The following is a 26075-nucleotide window of genomic DNA, read 5'->3' on the forward strand; positions in this document are numbered from 1 at the left end:
CATCTGCCTTCGGCTCAGGTCATGATCCCGGAGGTCCTGGGATCAAGCCCCGTGTCAGGCTCCCTGCTCAGGTTCCCTTCTTCTCCCTCTCCTTCTGCCCCTCCCCCAGCTTGTGAGCACACACACCCACTCTCTCTCAAATGAATAAAGACTTTAAAAAAAATTCTTAGTTTCTGAAGTGAATTTTATAGCAATATGGCAAACTAGCACAAAATGCCACCAAGTCACCATGCCCAAATAACAAACTTTTAAATTTAAACAAAATCAGTTGTCACTTTCTGCCCAGTCTCCCTAATCTCTCTTCTTTCCCTTTTATCCTCCTTCTCATTCCTTCATGACTGCAAATAATAGCAACTGTCCAGAATTTTAATTTTTACCAGGCCACAAAGGACCCCACTAATTCTGCTTATGAAGCACAGTTCCAAAGTCATTTATTTATTCAACATCACAATTTGAACTCCACTGTAAGAGTGGCACCAAATGGGTTATAGAAATAGGCATGAAAGAGATATAGATTTAAATCAATAAAAGTAAAAACAGTGATGGTAAGAACACAAAGAACCTCAGAGAAGCTTCGAAGAAGAGGAAGAAAACCAGACAACTGTTACATATACAGTTAATATTGCTGACTCTAGAGACTGGTATCTGAGTAAATCAGTATCATTTATCAAATTATAAAATGTCCATAAAAATCCACCATCCAAACTAGAACACTTTAGATAGTTAAATGGAGAGTTATTAGTAATCACACACAAATAACAGATGCAAAGGGAGACTATCCCCAGGCAAACTGGGATGTATTATCACCTGATCCACAACAGGTGAGTTGTGTGCCTAGTTACCACAATATTTCCTTTCCTTGAAAATTATCTAGTTGCCAAATCACCATGGGCTAGTTTTAGCCTAGCAACAAACTTAGAAAGCCAAACATATTTAGTTCTATAAAGGGACTAAAAAGGAAGAGATGGACAATAAAAGCAAAGGGCTTATCAAAAAAATCGCATAAGCCCTTTTCCAGGTGATAGGATCAATTTTAATCTCAATTTATGATTAGAAAAATGTGTTTACTGTTTGAATCTTGATCTGAAATCTTTCTTATCTACAACATCCTGGACTAGTTTTCTACTTTTGTTTTTTCATCCATTTCCCATCCCACCATTACTGCATTTTTTTTAAACCAACTGCTGGTCAACTGCTCACCCACTCAATAGTAATTAAATGGTCCAAGTTAATAAATGTCATAGTGAGCCAAAACCATGATCTTGTAACCCAGGCTAGGCAGCCTTTAACTGTTTCTAAAAGTTATAAAACAGACTAATCCCCAGAAAAAATATTATCATGATTAAAATAGATACAAACAATATATAACCTACAACTGTTAAAAGAAAACAAAAAACACAAATCACATTTTCTAATAAACAACATAAAATGAAACTTTAAAAAGCTTTAAAGATAGATGTAGAGCAATTTCCAGAGTCCTCTTAATATCCTGAATGCTGGGACCTGAAAAAAAGAAGTTTAATTAAAGAAGCATACCTTGGTAAATGGCAGCACTGTATAGTGATTCCAAAGGAGACTATGGAGAATTTTCAAGGGCTTTTAAGGTTAGAGGTTCTTCCTTATTCTACTTTTACCTTTTATAAAAACTTAGGGCTTTTCTTAACATGAGCATCCCGTCATAGGTTTATAAGCAATAATACTAAGGTTCATTAAGCAAGAAACCTTCAAAACTTCAAAGGAAAATATGTAATTATCTCATGCAAAATCTGTCTCAATCTTTCAAGACAAGTTTCTCTCTTTTTTTCTTCTCTTAAATTGTCTCAATTTAGGAATCAACACTCAGACTCCCAAATTCCTAGACTCACGATGATCTCATGGCATTTCAATTTGACAAGGTCTCTCAGCCAGGATGCTTCAACATGCTTACAGTTTGGACACTCAGGCTACAGAAAATGGCCTATATGTGTTTCATGGTTAGACTGTCCAAAAATCCCCACTAGGCACAGAACCAGAAAGAGTCGTATGCTTTCTAAGTTTCTTCTAAATCCCATTAAAAACAGCAATTAAGATAATTAATTTTTCTAAAGATAATTGAGGAGAAAAAAATTTAGTTTCAAAAAATTAAAATCAGACCTCCTTAGCTATTTTTACATGCTCTTGAGAACTTTCTTAAATGACTTAAATATCTACTGATCTTGTATGATTCCATGAAAAACAAAACTAGAACTGCTATTTTAACAACAGTTATAGGACAAAATAGTATGCAATGAGAAATCAGTACCACAGAATAATCAAACATATTGCTGTTACCAATATACTAGTTATAAAAATGACTTATCCTTCAGTGAAAGAGAACTTTTCACTTTATTTAATCCAGCCTATTAACATCCTGTGGTATGCTTTGAGAAATGATGATATAAAAACATATCTAAAAAGACACCAAATTAAAAGCACAAATAAATGGTTCAATAAAAATCTACTACCAAAGTGAAGCTGTAACATAGAAACAAGAGGAAAAAGCAAAATCAGATATTCTACAAGAAGTCATAATTATGATACAAGGGACAAAAAACAAAGCTTTAGTGTTTCTGAATGCTCTTTGTATATTATTTTTACTGTTACTGCATTATTTTTACTATTAAATTATTCCAGAGTTAAGGTCCACTAGTCATGCTTGAAGCAGCATGTGCTTTAGTAAAGAAAATCTACCACAAGTCTCTACTTTCTATCTGTTAACAAGCATACTGATCTAGAAAAACTCCATAATGGAAATGTGTGAAACAAAGTTGTATTTGTTTACATGGTTTATAGAAGAATAATTAAACGGGCTTTCCTTCCACTGCAGTTCTAAAATGTTATGGTCCTGCATCATACTGAGCCAGAAGGTCAAAATACAGCTAAAGTGGACAGTAAATATGGGAGCAAGTTTGAAAGACTATGTCTATTTGACCCCATTAGCACAACTTAAACTAATGTAGTGTCCAATTCTGAATGAGTCAGTTTATTTATACTCCGCTTCCTTAAAAATGCATGTCACTGAGGAATTACATAGGGTAGGATAAAAATAGATCTATTTTTACTACAGTCACTTATTTCTCATCTTGTTACATATTTGGGGATATTTGAACACATTTTCCCCTAAATTATAAAGGCTGAGGAAATGTACTGAAGGTAGTATAACCTAAAATACATTTTCTAGGGCCTTTGTATTTGCCCTATCAAAGACAGTTAGCCCCTATAGATGGTCCCAACTTACAATGGTTTGACTTACAATTTTTTTGACATCATGATTGTGCGAAAGTGATACACAGTAGAAACTGTACTTTGAATTTTGATCTTCCCCCAAGCTAGTGATATGTGATATGATACTTACGACACTGGGCAGAAGACACTGAACAACAGCTCCCAGTAAGCCAGGCAATCACAGGGATAAACAATCCATACATTTATAACCATTCTGTACCCACGTAACCCCTCTTTCACTTTCAGTATAGTATTTAATCAATTACGTGAGATACTCAATACCTTATTATAAAATAAGTTTCGTGTTAGAGGATTTTGCCCAACTGTAGTCTAATGTTAAGTGTTCTGCGCATGTTTAAGATAGGCTAAGCAAGGCTATGATGCTCAGTAGGTTAAGCACAGCCCCATCGTAAGTTGAGGAAGATGTGTATAGACATTTAATAAGCAGACGGCTTGCTGGTGAGCCACTTACAGGCAGATATTGACCAGGGAAGATGCCTGGAGTACCACTAGTCTCTTACTAAGAAGGAACCAAGCGTATATAATGAATAAGATCTGCTCAGAGTGCTTAACTCACTCATAAACACTTAACAAACTCTTACTGTATGTATCAAGGCAATGAAAAATGTTAGAAGAAAGATGACAGTTCTTGCATCAAGAGCCTCCATCTAGGAGGGAAGAAAACATGTGAGCAGATTATCACAGAGTTGGGTATAAAGTACCCTGAGAACATAGATGATAGCCATGTGATCACTTTGATCACAAGTAATCACTACCACTTTATGGTAGTAGCCAAAGGCTACTTTTGTGGGAGAATACTGAAGTTATTCACCTAATGATCTCAAAAAATTAAAAGATATATTCTAAATACTCCTAAGTTTCCATCAACTCTCAGAAACTGAATGTCCCTTTTCATCACTATATGGCACCTCTATAGCTTACCATTGTGATTATAGTTTCTGGGATACCATGCAATAGCAGAAAAGTACTGGCAGGAAATCTGTTATGTTGTTCCACTCACACTAATTCTCTCATTAAGAAAAAGGCCCTCTTTTAAAGTAATAAAACCATCTAATCTTCTACAGACTTAATGAACACAGTAAGGTTGTAGAGACAGCATCATCACAGCCAAGAATAGTTTATAAAAGGGCTAGAAGGGCCACCAGAATGTATCTAAGGAATTCCAGGCAGTGGACTCTATGCTACCAGCTAAGTTTCCTGTGTTGTGCAGGCAACAGAGTGTGCAGAATGGGTCTCGTCTATTAATTCCACATCATTTGGATGTCAGCATTTTGGGGTCATGTTGACAAGGCACTGCACTACACTACAAGCAAAGAAATAAATATACCCTTCATTAATATTTCCCACAGAAGAAAAAGTCTTTTTAAACGCAAGCAATGATGATATATTAACCTTTTAAGAATCAGGTAATAAAACAAGCCCTTTCTTTATCCACAGAAGACAATGATAGGCTCTACTCTGAATCTTGTTATTTAGTAGTAATTTGTACTGCTCTATATCAGAAGACAGCAGAGTAATTTACTTGAAGTGGAATTAGACCTGTCGTACTATCCAGGAACAAACATCTGGACAGGTAAGGTCTAAACACAGTGTTTAAAAGTTTAAAATCATTTGTTCCTCCATAATCAATATTAACATGTCTGCAGTCATTAGCATACTTACCACACTGACTGAATTTCTCTTTTAGTTTCTGCCAAGTCAAGTCAAAAGGCAGCTAGAATGAAAAAAGGTATTAGTAACAGATATACAAAGAAAAAAAAAAATTAAGTATCCTTTACATTTAGTTGCTTACATTTCTGACAAATATCTGGTTGCCTTTGGAGCCTATTCTGTCTCTTATTCCGCTTCCCATGGGACCAGATAGAAATCCTCGATCCATATCGATGCTCCTTTCCAGGATAGCTCCTATACCTGGTCCCATTCTATCAAAGCTGGAGCTCATCCGGTCCAATCCCATCCCCATTCCTCCAGTCACATTGTTCATGCCACCCATGCCACCACCTGGATTTCAAGAAGGGAAGGGGGGTTTTGGGAATTTGGGTGTTTTTGTTTTAAAAATGGAAGAAAAAGGAGAAAGAAGAGGAAAAAGAGGAGGGAGAGAATCATTTTCGAGAAAGAAAGGGAGAGAAAAATTAATTCATTTATATAATTGGATCATATATAAACATAAAACCATTTTCATATACACAATAGAACAATCTTCTAAGAAACAGAATTTAATTTGTATACATTCAGTTGGTTGAATGTTAATGGCTAACTGACTCTGCTCATTCTAGCCACTACATAAATACGTCATACATATATACTTCTATAAAATTATATTCTGATCATAAAATACATCATATAAGTTATATAAACTCTCCACCAGTTATTGGATCCATTCATGTTATAGTAGCTTTTATCATTTTTCTTTAATAATACCATGTTTAATAAATGCTAGAACAAAGATATATGAAGTGAATTCAAATTATTACAACTCCAACACGTTAACTATTGATCTCATCATACTCTCCCACATTAATATTCTTTCACCTCAGTATCTTCTGTTTTTCATGCAATTTCTCTTTCATATCAATTCAATTTTCAATAACCACAGAAAAACCGAACTTTTAATCTCAATATTATATAGAACTTAAGGAGATAACAAAAAATGGAATCATACACCTTTGGCTAGAGCCTGAGAATTTAACTCACAGCTCATACCCAATTCATTGTTATGCACTGAGTCCCCTTTAATTAACTCCAGTCCTATTCATTCTCAAAATATCCTTTTTTCTTGTACTTAATATCCCCATATATAGAAATTCTAAAATTAACATCACCTTCAAATTGACTTTCCATGCATAACAAATATAAAGGTAGGAAAACAGAAGTATAAACACTGAGGTGAAAAAGGAAAGTAGAGAAGTTAGGATTAATGGAAAATGACCAAGGCTAAAAAAATGATGAAAGGGAATGAGAAGCAAGGTACAATGGAAGTAAATATCTTTAGCTGACAGGATTTTAGAAAAGTTCAAGTAGGCTGTATTTCCTATTTGTGAGATTTCAATCAATTAAAAGTCAGTAAAGTATGGAGAGCTCATAGAGACATGGCTCAGTAAGCAACAGAGATCAAAAACTGAGCCATGTCTTAAGACTTAATATAAGGCTTCAAATGTGGTAGTGGAAACAGATGGAAGACATGGGGCAACTACTCTTGATTCTGTCACAGGAAAAGTTTAAGAGGAAAGCATCTCTTTCAACCTTAGCCCTCAACCTCAGGGGTCTCTAGAGGTATTATAACTGGGGTGATTCACCTGCATCTACCAAAAGACATAAGATGTTCACAGATGAAATAAGCCAGTCACCAAGAGCAGCTGTAGACAACAGGCAAGGGAACAAAGCTGGTGCTAAGGCAAAAGTTGCTCCTGACATGAGATCACAGAAATCCCCCGATTCCTTAGTTGGAATGGAGCTTCTTGGATTAGGTGACAGTTAACACATACTCTGGTGTTAGTTTAGAAATGTCAAAGAAGTAAAATTCAAAGTTAGTTTAGAAATTTCAAACAGTGATCAAACAGAAAAGCTAAGTATCAGAATTTCTCTAAATTATGACAAGACATATTAACACATAAGAACAAAGTATTACTACACTACAATAACTATTCTTGCAAAGTCTTTTGCAAGCACTCAAATATTACTAAATAAATTCTAGTAAAATTTAAACCTACTTATTCCAGATCCTACTGGACCCATGTTAGAAGCTCCTATTCTTCCTGCAATCATTGCACTGCCTAAACAAGGATGGAAAGATAATATACTAATTAATTTGAATAATCATATTTTAAAATCCCCAAGGTACTATGCTCTCAGATGTACAGTAACCAAAAAATATTTCTAGAAATAGGGTTCAAATATATAATATACTGAAAAAGTGAGCGAGTACATTAAAATTCCTAAAGTGTTTTTCATCAAGTAATAAATTATGTGAAACATTATTAACTTCCAATTGTTCTCAAAAAAAAGGAAACAGACTCTGAACAATACGACCTGCAAAAAGAAAAGGAGAAATATGCAGCCAGCCCTACCAAGTCTACCAAAGGAATCTCCAAAGCTTCGATTTATTCCAATATCACCACGTCCAAAATCTCTCTCCATGCTACTAGTCATCGCACCACGGTACAGCTCTGAAAAGATTATGCAACAAATTAACCCTTTTTCAAGCGCATCAGAGTACATGGTAATCCATTTAGGAAAATTTTGAAACTAAACTGAAAAGACAGCAAAAGTCACAGATACAAAAAGGTCCGTGATTTACCAACTTACCTCACAATGCCATATAATATCCCCAGTCCCATCATGCCTGTCCCTATTCCCGATGCCCATATGCCCTCCGAAGACATCTACAGGACCCATTCCTACATTTACCTACCTCCCATTCGGCCAACTCCTCCAAATCCTCCCATGCTATTCATTGCTTCCAGACCACCAAACCCAATTCCTATGGAATAAAGATTAATTCTGAGATTTGACTGTTATATAGCCGAAAGGTACATTTTGTAAATGTTAAGTCTCATCAGTAAGCTCTTCATCCACCCTACCTTGTCCAGGGCCTCCTAAACACATCAATTTCCATATCCCTTAAGTATGTACCAGGCTCAATTTCTGCTAGCAGCCTTTAGGTGTGAGCCAACAATAAACCATGATGTTTTTTTCCTTGGAATTCTCAACACAGCTTCTAATTTACTAAAAATCGTGATGGGTACATACAAAAAACAAATGCTTATACATACCTCCTCCAATTCTATTCATTCCTCCAAAACCTGGACCATCCATTCCCATACCTCAAATAAAATACACAGTATGTACGTTCAGTCAATCTTATTTTTATGACTAAAGAATGACATAACGCAATAAAACAAAAGATACCACTGGTCTAGTCATGATGGAACGCTAGAGAAGCAGCAGGGCACAGGTGGCTTGTAGTGCTATGCCACATCAGCTGTCTAAGCTGATGAGTCTTCAAAGAGGCTTCTATGAATATTTATTGAATGAGAAAACAAAAGTCACTGGTCACACTCACATTCAAGCAGAGAATATCTACGACTAGGTAATCGTTCCCTCTTCTTTTTTTTTTCAACACACCACGCAAACACAAATATCACCACAGCAGATTGAGAGATCAAGTCAGAAAGTAAGGACTCCTTACATGGCAGCTAAGGGACAGTAAAAAACTAAAAATAAAAAAGCATGTGTTTAGGAGAGTGGAGGGCCTAAGACTAAGGGACAAAGTTTCTATCTGTTTGGGTCAGAATGATTACAGTATAGCTACCCTCATAATTTACAAGTTTAGCTATAGCATCTCAGCAGAAACAGGAATCTGACAGCATTTATTAGTCCATCAATTAAGACACAGTTCTCGAAGTATGGTCTGGGGTCCAATAAGTCAAAACTATTTCATTCATCACATAATATTAGGATATCTGACTGTTTTACTCTCATTCTCTCATGAATATAAGGTGTAATTTTCCAGAAAGTACATGTTGTCTGATACTGTAACAAACTAAATGCAAAAGCAGATACAAGAGCATGGCTGTCTTGCATTAAACCAAACATTAAAGAGATGTACAAAAAAGGTAAAACAATGCCACTCTTCTCACTAATTTTTTTGTATTGGAAAATACAACTTAGTTTCTTAAAAATTTTATTTATGTTAACACGAGTTTATTACTGTTATCTTAAATAAATACGTAAGTAGTTTTAAATTTCTAAGTTTTAATTTCTAACACAGTCAACATTGACAAACGTAACTACATAAATGAAAGCACTTTGGGATCCTCAATGAAATTTAAGAGAGTAAAGGGGTTCTGAAACCAAAAAGTTTAAAAAACTAATCTTCAAAGACAAACTGTAAATTAGCCCAGGTAAAGAGCCAAACAGCTCTCTGGAAAGCTACCTTCCCAGCTATACATATAAATTTAACCTGCTTATGATAGGGTAGCATTTTAGTCAAATACAAATACTGTATATCCATAACACACAAGGCACTACATTGAAACATTTGCCTTCTGCCTTACGGACATTTTAAAATCCAAATTGCTAAAAGACTAGCTACAACACAACAGGCCTCAGAGGAACCTGACTGACCTTTGCTCACCCTCTTTCATGTTCTCTGGTCTTGAGGTTTCATTCTTTTTTCAGACTGAATGACATCCTAAATGCTCAACTATAAAGAGAGTCCTTTGGACATTATTACAAACTAGTAAATGTAAGCTTTGTAATCTAGCAAATGTACCATTTAAAAAGAAATAAGAATGTGAGAATACTCACCACTTGGACCTAAATTTCCCATTACACCACCTATGTTCAACTGGCTGGCACTAATAGGCTGTCCGCCTGGACCAAGTCCCATTCCAATGCCTCCAAGACCACCTAAAGCATAAATAAGAATATTACTAACCCATATATAATTAACTAACTGGCACTAAATAAATTTTTTAAAGCTAGATGCCTGCAGTAAAATTTCCAAAATTTTGCAAATTTGCAAATAAGAGCACTGGTTCTTGCTTTCATCAGAATGCAGCACACTGAAGTCTCACTAAAATACCATTTATTAATAAGAAGTGTTTTATGAAGCAGGCCCATCTTATATCCTAGGTTCAAGGCATACTGAAAAGGATTAATGAAATACAAAGAGGATTTTGAATATTATATACCTTATAAATGATATACATATCTGAAAATGAGAACCTTGCTCAAATTTTAGAACCACTTAAAATAGAAGAATTACTTTTAAGATGCTTTAAGTCAAACTAAAAAATCAACAACAATGACAACATAATATTGAATAAAACAAATATTACCTGGTTTTGTCCATGACATATTTATTGACATTTATATGGCACCTTAAGTGTTTTCACATCTATTTTCCATAGAGGAGGAAATTTTTGAGACCTTAAGTTACTTGTATAATGCTATTTAGCTATGTGATTAAGCTAGGACTAGAATTTAAGTTTTCTGTCTCTAAACCCAGTATTCTTTTTACTAACTCTCTTAAAATAAACTAATTAAATTTGTTGAAAATAGACTTTAAGAAGTTGATTTCATGAACTTAAAGACAACATCTGAGTGGGAACTATTTTATTCTACTAAATCTGAGTATGGCTTTAAAGTTCTTGCTAGTCAATGTAGCAATTAAGTGGTAGGGCTGAGAAAATGATATGCCATATATATTTTTTAAAAGATAAAGTACAGAAGCATGTTGTGTTAAGTTGGAAAGATTAATGTGATCTGGTAAATGAAATACCTTTTTTCAGCTCAGTTCCTAAAAATGGTCTAACTGAAAGCAATAGCACATTTGACTAACAGCAATGCTCATGTCTACACCTAAAACTCGTATTTTCATCTCTGATATCATTCGTCATTAAAAAGAACCAGGACTCCTCGAAATTAGGCCAATCCCATGTCTCTGGGACCAAAAAAAAAAAAATCTTCCCAGATCTGGAAAATCAAGTTTTACCAAAAGTAAAAGCGTCAGCAGCATAGGAAATGAGAAGGCTCCCACTTAACAAGTTACAATAATCTGAGCAAAATAAGAGAAGGGAAAAATGAGGACATTAATAATGATTAACTAGAACAACAAACGGATTCTGTCAAAGTCTATGAATTCATATTATATCTCAATAGAGAAGAATATGTAAAAACATGAATCTCAAAAGAAGAGATCTAGAAGAAGTCTCAATACAACAGAGGATATTTTTTTATCTAAATAAAAAGAAGGGTACTAATAGTGCAAAAGTAAACCAGAAGCCCCTGCAGAAAGCCAGGCAGGATCTTGAAAGATGATAAATAATAATTGATAAGGTAAATTTGGTTGAGGGAGAAAAAGACTGCCCTGTAAAGAAATAAAAGGCAATATTCAAAGACACATGAGCTGAGAATTTTCCAGAATTTACTTTAAAAAAACTGAATCCTCATATTGTGAAAGCTCAGTAAAAAGTAATTCATACCCACACTGTAGAAAACTGCATACCAAAGACAAGTATCTTAAAATCAGCTACATGAAGAACAAAGATTACCTATAAAGAAAGGACATTTCAGCTGATAGTTGACTTAATATAGCAACAATGGAAGCCAGAAGACTGGGATATTTTCAAAGTGCTGAGACAAAATAACTACCAATCTTAAACTGCAAACCAGCAAAACTATCTTTGAAGATATTTAGAGACTATCCAAAATTGAGAAAATTTACTAACAAAAGATCCTCATCACAAGAACTTTTAAAATATATCCTTCAGGGAAAACAAAATTAGTGCCAGGCTCTGTGAAAGCAGAGAAAGGTAAGATAAAAAAAAAAATGGTAAATAATAGTAATGTCAAATTTGGGGGACTAAAAAAAAGCAATACAGAACTAAGACAATGAGCAATAATAGCTCCTAATTCAGTAGAAAAGTGATCAGAACTAAAACATTCAAAGATCACTCTATTATTGAATAAAAGCATAATTACATTAACTCCAGACTTCATATCACTATATTAAAAATCCAGGATAACCACTAAATGAGAAAGCAAGATAGGAGAAAAATATTTGTAAAAAAAAAAAAAAAAACCAGAAAAATATAATACAAAATAAGGTAATGGGCATTAATGCAAATAAATCAATAAATGTGAATAAACAAAACAAAGCTGTTGTATCTACATTAATATTAGACAAAAGACTTAGTTACTAAAGATAAAATCATTTTAAAAAGATAAAATTTTGATTCATTGGGAAAATATGTCAGTTCTAAACTTGGATGTACCTACTAAGTTAGTTTCAAAATACTTAAAGTAAAAACAAGAAAAAATAAGACAAATCCAACATTCTAGTGGGAAATTTTACCATATACATCCCTCAGTAATTGACAGCACAAGCAGACACGATTATTAATAGAGACATAAGAAAATGTAAATGATTAACAAATTTAATTTAATGGACATATATAGAACACTGCACTCACCAAGCACACCTGGAATATATATTAAAATAGTGCCATATTTTAGGCCATAATGCAAAGTCCAAATTAATTCCAAGAATCACAATCATATCTTCTCTGGCCACACTGTTTAGTTAAAAATTAGTAAGAAAAAGCCCCATACAGTTAGAAACTCAACAATGTATGACTTAAGAAATCATAATAGTAATTTAATAAAAACTAAATCACAATAAATACTGCATACCAAAACCTGTGTACAATGGCTAAATTTAATAGTTATAACTACTTTTACTAGAAAAGAGAGGCTGCAAAATGAGTGAAGTAAACATTCAGCTTAAGGAATCTGGACAAAAATAAGAAACTAAACCCAAAGAAATAGAGAGAAGAAAGTATTAAAGCAAAGACCAGAAATTAAGATACAAAAATGAAATTCATGTCTTTGAAAGCACTAATTAAACTGAAAAATCTAAGCAAAACTGACCAAGAAAAAAGAGAAATTGCAAACCTTTGGAATTTATCAGAGGGAAGAACTATAGATGTAGCAGAAATTTAAAAGACTATTTTATGCCAATAAATTTGAAAATGAACAAAAATGGTAAAAATCTTAGAAAAATAGAAATAACCAATACTGATTCAAGAAGCAATAGGAAATATGAACAATCATTAGTTCAAGTCTTCCCCCAAATAATACAGGAAGGCCAGACAGTATTACAAGCAATTTCTCATGAACACTGAGAGAACAGATTATTCTAACAGAAAAAGAATAAATACTCCCCAACTTAGTACTGTTTCTAATGGCCAAAAGCTAGAATAACCTAAAAAACAAAAATATATATATAATGTGGTATTAAGCAAGTTAAAATGAAGGAACTACAGCTACATCTATCAATATAAATGCATCTCAAAAACGGTATTAAACCAAAAACAGCAAGCTGCAGAATAATATATACAATATGATGTCACTCACCCCAAATTTTATATCCAACAAAACAATTTCATGTAGTATTTATGGATGTATAAATGCGTAGACAAATGACTAAAGCCTAAGTGATAAACACTATATTCCTTAAGTTGTTTCCTCTTGGTATGGTGTATCTGGTGGTCAGGAGAGAGGGGGAGTCTCAACTTTATCTGTAAAATTTTACTTAAAGAAAACTCATCTAAAACAAATATGGCCTGTGATAACTACAGGAGTAATTTTATTTTTGTCTGTATATTTAAAATATTCTACGATTAAAAAACTTTAATAAAAACCAGAGATGGTACAGTAAAATAGGAAGAACAAGAGCTAGTATTTTTGAGTATGTACATTATACCAGAACTCTTCTAAGGGCTTTACATATATTAACTCATGCAACACTCATGCCGGACCCATGATAAAAGTGCTATTATCATCCTCATTTTGCAGATGGAGCATTGAGACAGAGATGTTAAGTACATTACACTGTGTTATAATCATTTGGAAAACAATTTGATAATACTGACCAATGAGCATACCTGAGAACCTGTATATCTACTTGAAGGAAATAAAAAACATACCAAATATTTGTATGCAAAGACATGAATTACTCTGTTGATAATTAAAGAGAAAAAGTTAAAACAAATATACCAAACATAACTGCAAAATAATTATGGAGCATCTATACGTAGACTATTAAACATCGAAATAATTATGGAGCATCTATACGATAGACTATTATACACCTAATAAAAATACTTGGAAAGAATTTTCAACATGGAATATAGCTTATTAATGTTAAACACACACAAAAAAATACAAAATTATTTATATGGTAGTACTCAACTATGTAAAAAAATACACATATAAAGAAAGGCTAGGAAAGATACACAAAAATGTTATAATGGAGTCTACTTGTGGTAAAATTAAAAGGACTCCTTTTCCCTTCATGTATATGAACTTACCAATTTTTTTTAGTATGTATGGCTAGTATAACCAGGAAGAACCACCAAAAAAAAATGGTACATACTTATCTTTTCACTCTTCCTCATCATGACAACCTACCGCCATAACTCCTAAAACTAACCCACCCTAAACTGAGGGCAATTTGCGATATACGCACAAAAATAAAGAGTTTTGCTTAGCATGTAATAAAATTGAAAAACAAGTAGTCTGCACTGTTTCTAATAATAACTTTTACTTACGTGGTAACTGTGGTGTTTTACTATCATGTGAACGGTAGTCTTCATGAGGGACAGACTTGTCATCCTAATTGCAAAAAAAGTTTATTATATGGTTAATTCATAACTGAAAGGATCTATAATGCAGAGGAGAGCAGATAAAAGATTTGAAGAGGATTGAAGTGATATATAGGAACTCACCATTTTCACATGCATAGGTCTATCAAACAAAAACTGCCCATTGAACATAGCTGTTGGTTCAGTCAAGGAAACTCAGTTAAGACTATAAAATTATACTTGAACACACATTTTGAATAATCTTAGACTACCTCCATAATTTTAACATCTTTACTATTGTACTTATTTGTATTAGTCTCTTCCATATACTCAAAGAAAAATCTTGAATTCTTTGCTTTACGTTTTACTTTATAAATAAAATATAATCTAATTCAACCACTGAAAAAAGAAAATTAACAAGGCTTCGTTTAAAGCAACTGCATTAATGTACAATGGATTACATTAACTGTCAACAGCAGATATACATACAATTAGTTGTGGTAGGAAGAGAAAGTAAAAAGAAGTTCATACCAGGCTTATACATAGCTAATTCAAGTTTTAAGAGTGACTTTAGTACTTGGACATAGTAAAGGTTTTATGTGCTGGAGACTTAAGTCTAATACACATTTCTAAGCCAGGCAACCTTAAATTCCATGATCCCCACAAAATGGTATCAAGCTTCTTCAACCTTATTAAATAATGCTAAAGTGTAAATCAGGATACAAATTGCTTGAACTGCTTCAATTGCTTGTTCAAAAGTGACTGTGCCCATTCCTCTGCTCTTGCCATCTTTGTCTTCTTTAATATCTGCCCGCTTTACAGTTCCAGCTATGCTGAACACCTCCTTTAGCTTCTTCCAACCAACTTTGAAGTCAAGCTTAACATAAAATTATATAAAGTTACATACCTAATAAACCCTTCTTCCCATTTATAAATAATACAAACAAATCTTTTCTAAACTGTCAAAACTATAAAGTATACTTCTTGTTAGACGGTACATTAAGAATATTCAAGTAAAAACATCTTCAGTTGTTTAAAATCAATTAAGCTACATCCACACTGTTCCTTCTTAATTTTTTAATTCCTGAAATAGTCTCTCAACTGCCCAATCCTGTTTTATACATTTGAAACTTGCACATCTATTTTTACTGAGAGAAATTCAGATTTTGGAAAGTATTGTTGATATCACTGACTTTCAAAAGCTTTGAACAAATGACAAACCAACTACAACGTGCACATTCACAAATATCAAATAACAAAGCTAAAGAAAGAAATCCATTTCCCAATATGAACAAAAATCACATATAATGCAAGTAAATATTTTCAAGAACTGCTTAGGTATTTATAAATTCCACAGTTCTCTTTTAAAGAATCCTACTCATATTTACACCCTAATCTTACATATATAGACTTAAATTGGGTTCGAGTTTATAATAATTACTGTTTCGCTTACTGTAGTTAAAAATAAGCAAAATGTTCTATAAACCTACAGCCCGTTCGTTCATCTAATTTAATAATCTCATGATTAGAATTAAATACTGAATGACAAAATTTTAGACTAAAGCTTAAACTTACATTAGCAACAAAAATTGTGGAACCAAGTCTACCAGCCTGCAAATTACTGATAACCTCAGGAGGAATGTTTGGATTATTGAGAATGGAAGGTGGTAAATTCATCAACCCCGATCCCATATCGGGTACATGTCCTCCTGGAAATGATCCTCCTGTTCGTTGCAATGCCCTACGAGCATTTTCTCCATCAGGATCCTATAACACACATTGAACGTTAAATACCACTAGATACATCAGTAAATCTGTATCATTAAAATAACAACTTCAAATTCTACAGTAGCTATCCCAACTGGCTCAAATTATTGGCTCTCTTGAAGAGTGAGCTTTTTTTCTTATCCAGGGAATTCAGTCCCATAAAAACCTGTGGACAGACAAAAGATTTCAGTCTCCAGGGGTGTCAATTAAATACCTCTTTCCAATCACTAAAGTCACTTAAGAACTTGAAATTAGTTTAATTTTGCCCTCATACTAGTGTACAAATATATGACCCAACACATAAATATACATAATTCAAGAGGAACAAAATACTTACTGTTGACTCTTCTTTCCGAAATGCAGTAATGGTGAATTCTCACCACTGGATGCCCAAGGCAATGCCAAATCAGACTAATTCAAAGCTTTGCAACAGTGGAACAGACTGTTATAAAACCCAGGAATATTGGGGTAAAGGGAAACTTTTATAATGTGTAAATTTCATTCCTAAACAAAATATAATTACCCACTTTCCAACCTTTTTCCTTCCTCAACAATGATTATAATCTGACAATTGATTATTACCAGAGATGAAGAAGTGGAGGAATGATAAAGGCTAAGTGTGCAAGTGAAGAATAATAAACATTGCTTTTTATTAAGTTCATTAACTTTATAACAGAAAATTCTACCTTTAAACAAAACTAAAAAAGCAAATTTAAACGTACTTCTCACTCATCTCACTAGGTGGAATGCAAAAAACAAACAAAAAAAAACACATAAACACATTGATAGACTATAATACCAAATGATAATGATAAATGTAACCATCAGTGCTATTCTGCTGGTCTCAGTCTAGGGATACTAATAAAAAGAAAGTTCGATAACCTTAAGAAATTCTCTAGGAAGGCTGGGAGGATAGAAGGTGAAAAAGTAAATGCAAGAATAAAGGTATACCAGCTTCCAAAGTATTTCTTCACCATGAAAAAATAAAAAGAAATACAGAAGTAAAGAAATAAGTGTTTTGAAAAATGCTATAAAACTTTTAAGTTAATAAATAATAAATGCTTCAGGTCTAACTAAAGCTTCAAAAACTTGTACAAATGCAAAATTTAGGATAGTGGTTACCTAGGGAAGAGGAGGAGGGATAGGAGAGGTGCTTCATAAACTATTAAGATAGGCTGATTGTCCTTAACATCTTAACATTAATAAAGCATCTTCCTATATTTGTCTTTTTATATTTGACATATATATAAATATGTGTACACACAAAAATATATACCTACACATATAAAACACATAAAACATATATAAAATACAATTTATCTAAAACAAATTAACCACTGTATAACACGATTTTTATTCCTCTTTTCCCCTTGGATGACAGCCTGCCAGTCACCAACAGCTACTGCTATTAGAGGGCCCTATAAGCTTTTAACTGCTACTAACCTCATTTAATATAATGAAAAAATTCAATTCTAATATCTGGTAAGGAATACTGGAAATATATTTTCCTTAGTATGTTCTCACTAGTAGTTTTAGCCCTGAGCTCAGCTACCCCTCTGTAAATTAGATATTCCCAGAAAAGGGACCTTTATGATATTAATCCAAAAAAGCTAACTGAATAAAGAATACCTCTTCATTTAGCTAGGCCAAACTCGGTTATTTTTCTCTCTTAAAAAAAGTTTAAAATGGAAGTATCCTACATCAATTTGGATCACATAACTCTATACTAGGGTCTCTGAAATATTACACATAATAGCACATCTATGATGTGCTAAAACTTAAAATAACAAACAACACGGGCTTGACCTTTAGCATAAAAACCACCACATAAACGGCTGGCATAGACTACAACAGTCTAAACTTTCTCTACTAATTCTCCACTTCCCAGTCAAAATATTAAAAAAGAAAAATAACGAATGAAAGAACCCCCAGACTCAAACAGAATTAGAGGAATTCAGAAGCTGACTCCAATAAAGGGATTTGGGATACTTGTATTTGTTGGTGGCATGGCCTTTAATTTTAAGCTATTATCACCTCATACTCAGGATCAAGAGACCAACAACCAGTAACATTCCCACCTTGGACACGAATAACAACAATCAATTATTATTACAGCTAATATTTATTGTGTAGTTATTTAATATTTTGAGCACTGTGCTAAGTACTTTATATAATAACATCACATAGTAGCTAACATTTATCAAATGCTTTATATATATTAACTCTGAGTCCTTATAAAACTATCAGATAGCTTCTAATATTATTCCCATTTCAGCGATAAGGAAACGAAATAGAGAGTAATTAGAGTTAGGCAATTTGTTAAGTAGTTAAAGGTAAGTAATTTGCCGAGTCACAGATTATCTGATACCAGAGCCTGAATTCTTTACCATGTTATCTCATTTAATCCTCATAAAAACCCTATTAGGTGAATCCTATCAGAGTACTATTATAATTACTGAGGTTTAGAGAATAAGTAACATGCCTAGTCACAGAGTTAGAAAGTGATAGAGGTGGGACTCAAATCATTACTATACCAAATTAAACTGTGACCCACAGTAGTGCTCTACTACCACTGACTTGCAACCTTGCTGGTGGAGACTCTTCGGGGTCCTAACATACAATCTCAATCATTTGTAATACAGACTTTAGCAAAAATATATACGTAACTGGTCTGTGATCCAACTATTCAGATAAGAGTAACAATATGAACTAAAGGTAGACATGAGAATGACTTCTGTTCAAGCTAATCATTACCAAGGTCAATTACACTTAAGTATAAATAGTTTTTTATCTATCTTCTGATCATTCTTTTTTCAACGGATTTATACTGCTACAGTTCCACACAAAGGGAATACCTCCACTTTAGAGGTTTTCAAGTTCCAATTACAAATTTCACTAACTGATTCATAAGTTTTCTTAAATTTTAATCTGGCACAGTTTCAAGGTGATTTTAATTAAAAGTGAGTATCAATCTTATTCAAAGCCATAAGGTATTTGCATTATTAAGCAACCTTTTATTATCAACTACAAGAATATCTATTATATTTCTCAAATTAAGCAACACAATCTAAAAATTGAAAATGTCTATACCAAATGAAGTCAGCACCTAAAGTTTGCCATCTTCAAATATCTGAAATTTTTTTAATCATGTACCTCTGCTTATAATAACTTACAACAAATCAAATATATAAAACTGCTTAAAGGCAAATAGGAAACCATGTACAAGCAAAACTATGATCAATTATATAAAGCTTTGATAAGCATCTATGTTAAAAAAAAAAAAAAAGCTGTAGTCAGAGAAATACACCCCCAAAGATGAAAATCAAAGAAAACATGTCCTTATATTCAAAAGTTTAAATTATTCCAAATATAAGAAATCTTACCTCTTTAATATTCAGGGGTCTTCCACTAAGATCATATTTGTTCATAGTTTCTAGTGCTTTCTTTACAAACTCTTCATCTTTGAATTCAACCACACTTAATGGGGAAAAAATTTATAGGAAATGTTTATTTACTAAGTTTTCTTTTTCCCAGTTAGAAGTTTAAATTTGACTTAAGATACTTTAAAAAAAAATTCTTACCCACAACCCTATATCCAGGTAGATTTGTCAATATATGCAAAAGAAAAAAAGTTTTAGATCAGTAGATGAAGTTAATGGCCGACTGTGATATTAAAGTCATTAAAAGCAATCAATAATACAATTACATTTTGTCTTTTACACTTCCAGAACATAATAGGCAAATGACCACAAATTTTCTGTCAATGTTTAAATCTATCTATTTAAGACAGTAAAATCTAGCATTTAACAATCTTGGAGCAAATATTTACTCCTCTAATATTTACTCTTAGAGGACTCTTCTTTAAATTAAAACTGAGTAGCGTCATTGCACAAATTCAATCAAAAGCAACTCAAGGAAATAATTGAAGGTTTCAACATACCTATTCTTATATTACTACGAATATTTCCAAAAGATGTATGATGCACAAGTTTTACGTTTATCTTTCAATTTTATTAAAATCAAAATAGGAAATAACCTCATTTTTAACTAAGTTCTCTATTAGAGAAAACTGGCTGCACACAATTTAACAGCATCCAGTTTAAGTATGTAAAAAAATCACCTATGCTAAAGAAATTCATAAAATCATTTTAAAATAATTGTCATTATTACTGTTTGAAGTGCCATTTGAATGTGATGACAAAGCTTTCCTCATGCACCCAACTGGTTTTTGCAATATAATTTAACACTTTTAAAAGCTTTCCATTGTATTCTTCAGTGTATTGCTTTCTTGTTGCTAAAAATCAAAATCTACTTATCAACCAATTCCTTCTATGTCAATTTAATCATCAATGTCATTCATACCAATTGGTCAGAGCCCTGCCTCTTATGTAGTCTTGCAGGCTACCAAATTAAGTTCTTCAATATAAGTTTCAAACATACATTCTGAATTAACACCTTTAAGCTATGGGCTTCTCACAGAACTCTTAAGGGAATATTATCAATTCAGTAACTTTTAAAATATCCTTGAAGACATCAAAACACAACAAAAAAAAATCCCGTATTAAAATCTATTGGCTAAGAAGAAGCATTACCCTAGAGCATTAGAAAAGTGAATGCCCTTTATGAAACCCATCCCTTCCAGGCAGCTAGTTTGGTTTGGATAAGTGTCAGACTTGCTAGTATAAAGCCTCAAATCTTGCATTATAAAGTAAAACAAAATGAAACTTAAGTTTCCAAAAACTGGTACAAATATTATACAAAAAAGTAAACTGCTGAGGAACTTTTAAACCTCAAGCAGATATTGCCCACAGCACTTACCCTTGATTTTCCTTCCGCATCCTTAAAGAGCTCCACGTATGTAACCTCACCAACTACATAAGACATACAAAAGGAAGATACCAAGAAACAATACATTTAAACACCAATATCTTGCTTTACTGCACACCTGTGCACAACTCTACAGAAAAGCACCTATTATTCACCAACAATCAAAACCAGACCAACATACCTCCTATCAATGGCTATGTAAATTTAACTAATTTTCTGAAATGTACATCATCCACGTTCTCTAAAAAAAGCTAACAACCATATTAACCTAATTCATACTACAGATCATATTTTGGCCAGCATGATATAGTTGGTGAACAAATGCACATATACATACAAATGGTCCCTTAGCCTATCATATTAAAAACATCAACATTAACACTTTTCAAATAACTTTGGTCGCCTACACACAACAGCTGTTTTAAGGTGACTTTCTACCTGAATGTCTTCAATCATATTTGCCATCAGTAAACTAAATTTACAAGTCATGCTTCACAGCAAGCCACACACTTTCTAAATAAAGTCAATGAATAAAACCAATCAAATAGTTGTCACCTTACAACAGATACACCAATGCAAATTTTTTTTTTATTTATTAGAAGAGATCAGCCTCAAAGCCAAGTACATAGTTTGCAGGACGGTTGAAACTCAATTTTTCAAGAGATAACAAAACTAACTTTTACAAGATCAAATATTAAAATTATTTTTCCCCAAAACCAACCATGTATATAAAATGAAGGTTTTCAGGTTATTCTAAAAACAAAACTGCAACAGCAGTAACGCAATTTTAATATAGAACTGCAGAGACAGCATCATGGCATTCATGACAATGCAAACAAAATGAACTCCACAGCCAGATTCCAGACTCCACCAAGATAATAACAAAACAGCTTTTGGAAAAAAATAATCAGACCTTATTATTCATACTTTAACACGCTAAATGTATTGCTTAACTAATGCAATAGTCCTTTAAAAATCTATAAAAACTTCAACTAGACAAAGCAATCACTTTAACAAAGTTCTTGGTGGCATGCATATGCTGGCTCACTACTATACCACTAAAATGGGAAAAAAAAACTTCATTTATCCATATGACTTTGTAATGAAATTGTGTCAAGTGAAAGAGAAGGAAAAGATTAATTCATGTCAAGAAATAAACAAAAATCAATTTTTTGAGTCTGTGTGGCTCAAGGGAATAAAAAACTTTTACTTAGGTCCCTCCCCCTTCTATATGAAGATTATCCAACAGTGGGTTTATCAGGGATGGTTACCTTTTTCTCTCATTAGATCTTTAATAGCTTGCCATTTCATGTCATATGGGATGTTGCTAATGAAAACTCTGTTTCGATTTGGACCCTTCTTTTCTCCAGTGCCTGAATTCTTGTCTTTTGAGTAAGGATGAAATCTATTGGCCTTCTTATTTCCTGAAGATTTTTCTTTTAATTCAGATTTATCTTCTTTGACTGATTCATCATTCTCCCTATGAATTAAAAACAAGAAGAAAACCTCAGTCATGTTTCTAATAATAGAAGCCTACATTACATAAATATTTTATATTTATCACTTCACAAAACTCTCCATTAAGTTACACCTTAGCAAAGCAGCTGGAGAGTCAGCTTGCTTGCTTTGAAATTACCCAGTACTATTTCAAAGCAAGGATTTGGGCATTTTACCAAACTTCTCATTTAACAATCCTCCTTTTTTTCCATATTAAATAGCTGCAGCATCCAGTCTCCCAGCTTCTCCCATCATACTACTTAATAAATATTATTAGAACCTAGCAAGAGGGGAAAACGGGTGATTTTATTCCTATAATAGATATAACTGCCTTCTTTAAAGAAGCGTTAACTTCCTGAGCTTCAATCAGAACTCTATAAAGAATTAATTTGCAAAAGGATACCCTGAAAAAAGTTCCATCTCTTTAAGGTTAATAGTTTCTTCACATAACTTTTCTCCTCCTTGCTTAAAAACATAACTAAAATACATAGTTATATTATCTATATATGCATACATTCCCGTATGACTTGTAAATTTTTTCTATTCCCAATTTTGATCGATGCAATTAATTGGTAAGGTATACTAATATTTTCATACTCAATATTTTCTGTGTATTAACTTATAAACTAGGTTAGGGTACTTCATAGAATCATACAATTTTTACTGGTAGTTATTACCTAGAAGGTGGGATGGAGTGGGAGTGGAGATGGGAAGCAGTACATAAAGGCAACACAAATCAGAATTTTATAAATCTACTTTTTAATAAGACCCTAACTAGAAAAATATTTAATTTATAAGACTGCAATCATAATGCAACTATATGATGCTACCCACCAACCATCCATAACATGTAAATATATGCTTAAAGTAAATCTTATAGATAAAAATCTGGGTACATATTGTAAAAATGTAATTTACTTTTCAAAAGTAATCTTTTTTTACAGAAGAAATAACAATAGGTTTCTTTTAAATCACTAATTACTCTAGTGAATCTAAAACTATTTAATTAAAACTTCAATTTAAAGTAATTTTCCAAGCGGTGCCCGGGTGGCTCAGCTGGTTAAGCCTCCGACTCTTGATTTCCGCTCAGGTCATGATCTCAGAGCCCTGCATCTGGCTCCGCATTGGGTGTGGGGCCCTTAGGAATCCTTCTTTCCCTCTCCCTCTGCCCCTCCCCATATGCGCTGCCCCTCCCCCCAGGCTCTCTCTCTCTCCCGCTCTCTAAAAATATAAATAAATAAATAAATAAATAAATTTTCCATAAACATATACAAATAAAAATCTCTGGGAATGACATTCAGAAATCCAAATCTTTTAAAGCTTCTGGCGTATTCTAACAACAAAACAGGCTTCATAATCCACGCTCTAATTTTCTTCTAAGCCAAGCAACTGTGGGAATCTATACACTGTAGTGCTCCACACACACTTATTGTGGTCATCTGTTCCATGATATACTGAACTTTCTAGGCACTACTTTTCTGAACAGGTTACAACACAGCCATAAACATACTATGTAAAATTCTGTAAGAACAAAAACGATCTGCTTTGCTATGAGCAGCATCTAGCATTGTGATGCACATACCATGTCACTCAATAAATATTAATTTTTGAATGCATGAACAGTCAATTAAGAACCCATCCTAATCTGAGCACAGATGGTGCTGCTGTCTGCCAGAAAAACTGCTAAAATCAAGGAAGAGACACTAAGGGCCAAACTTGCTCTGCCACCTTTTCAGACCTCGACAGGGGCACCTTTCCTGTCAAACATCTTCTCTCACCAGAAATGGCACGGCCTAGAAGCGGTCTTCACAGCTGTCCAACTCCACCAAGCACCTACCTGTCTGAATAGTGTGCCTCTTCTGAAAATGGCAGGAAGCAGCCAAAAGGTACAGAGGCATGAATACAGTAGATACAGGAACTCTTCTTTTTAACCCCCCAAAGAGCTCATTTACATAGTAGACTGAATTCAAAGAATGTCTTTTTAAAGTAACTAAGTCTCTGTTCAGGTAAGCAGACGTCTATATAGTCTCTAGCTCAATGCGCCTTCTCCTGCCTATTTTCTTCCTGGATGAAACTAATTATGAAAACAACACAAGGTTCTGAAATGCTATGTTCTTCTATTCTTATATGAATGTTGTGTTTGCTTACAACAATCTCATAATTCCATAAATAATAAAGCGATATTATGTAGGGTAGGATACCCTCTCTAAAATGTTTATTCCAACAATGATCAGAGAGCGAATTACTTCAAGTTTTCCCCAATTAGTGGCATATTAAAGATACTGCTACACTGCTCATCTACAATGCATAAATTATCTGTGGAAGGCAGATCAGTTTAGTAGCTAGAGGTATGGTCTAATTATTAAGAAACTAAGCTATAATTATTCAATTCCTCATCTCTTTTTATGCCATAAATACACGATGGGATAGACAAGACACATGTGAAAACTCTTAGAGAAACGATGCTATATAATATCAAATATTGGCACTATATCCAGAATTCCATGTAATAATGCCCAAACTATTCATTTAAACAAACCCCCTTCTTAATGTACTGGAAATAAAGACTGTGACTATTTTAAGTGATAAAAATGTTATCTACTCTTAAGATGGAATTATGCCTACCCAAATTATAAACTTCTGAAAAATCAATATTCAACATCAAATAAGGAAACAGTTTTAATATGATTTTAAAAACAGTGCTATAGTATGAGATCTAAAATTAAGCACAGTTCCCTTCTTTACTCCCAATATGATAAAAAAAAAAAATACTACTCTACTTCAAACACTTCACCTTGCTTCAGTGCTTAATATTTTACACAATATTTTATACCCTAATGTAACTCTCAATCTCTATATACGGTGTTACTTAATCACACAGAACTAATAAAGAGTTGTAACAATACTGCTATTTTTCCTCCTAGTCACTTAAGAAAAGGAGAACTGGTATACAAACATTTTGGCATAAACAAAAAGACTAAACCTAGGAAAACACCTTTAATTTCTTGTCAAAAGATGTGAACATGCCCACAAAATCCTCTGCGCCTAAGTTTCATGATCACAAAAGTTCACATCTGCATTTCTTAAACAAATTTACTGGGCCTTTTAAAGTAAAGGCCTTGAGGATACAAAGATGAATAAGACATGGTGGTCTCCATCCTCAATGACCATGGATTAACCTCAGAAAAGTCATTTCAATCTTTGTAAGCGGCACTCTGTTCACTTCTAAGTAAGGCAATATTTGGTAATTTTTATAATCTCTGTGAATTCTTTTTTTTTTTTTTTTTGTGCCTGGTTGTCTCCTTTGGTGGAGCACAGCACTTTTTTTTTTTTTTTAGATTATATTTATTTATTTGACAGAGATAGAGACAGCGAGAGAGGGAACACAAGCAGGGGGAGTGGAGAGGGAGAAGTAGGCTTCCCGCCGAGCAGGGAGCCTGATGCCGGGCTTGATCCCAGGATACTGGGATCATGACCTGAGCTGAAGGCAGACGCTTAACGACTGAGCCACCCAGGCACCCCAATCTCTGTGAATTCCTATCCTTAAAAATGTATGGTAATCAACTCAAG

The 26075-nt window shown here is 33.4% G+C and overlaps 1 protein-coding gene across 2 annotated transcripts in view; it reads right to left on the reverse strand.

The window, feature by feature from the left end:
• Positions 1-26075, reverse strand: part of MYEF2 (myelin expression factor 2) — a 32148-nt gene that overhangs the window by 3850 nt on the left and 2223 nt on the right. Inside the window, exons 2-16 of one of the 2 annotated variants that reach the window (XM_025884202.2) lie at positions 22280-22488; positions 21000-21052; positions 19763-19770; positions 19565-19658; positions 15990-16181; positions 15138-15291; positions 14559-14608; positions 14382-14445; positions 9574-9675; positions 8037-8087; positions 7676-7744; positions 7332-7430; positions 6975-7037; positions 5057-5265; positions 4927-4978 (exon numbers count right to left, since the gene is read on the reverse strand). In XM_025884202.2, the coding sequence (XP_025739987.1) occupies positions 4927-4978; positions 5057-5265; positions 6975-7037; positions 7332-7430; positions 7676-7744; positions 8037-8087; positions 9574-9675; positions 14382-14445; positions 14559-14608; positions 15138-15291; positions 15990-16181; positions 19565-19658; positions 19763-19770; positions 21000-21052; positions 22280-22488 (1469 nt within the window). The remainder of the gene's footprint in view (positions 1-4926; positions 4979-5056; positions 5266-6974; positions 7038-7331; positions 7431-7675; positions 7745-8036; positions 8088-9573; positions 9676-14381; positions 14446-14558; positions 14609-15137; positions 15292-15989; positions 16182-19564; positions 19659-19762; positions 19771-20999; positions 21053-22279; positions 22489-26075) is intronic. The other variant, XM_025884205.2, reaches the window with a different exon arrangement.

The sequence above is a fragment of the Callorhinus ursinus genome, unplaced genomic scaffold (assembly GCF_003265705.2).
Source record: "Callorhinus ursinus isolate GAN/ISIS: 27379988/994484 unplaced genomic scaffold, GSC_fseal_2.0 scaffold25, whole genome shotgun sequence".
NCBI classification, from domain to species: Eukaryota; Metazoa; Chordata; class Mammalia; order Carnivora; family Otariidae; genus Callorhinus; species Callorhinus ursinus.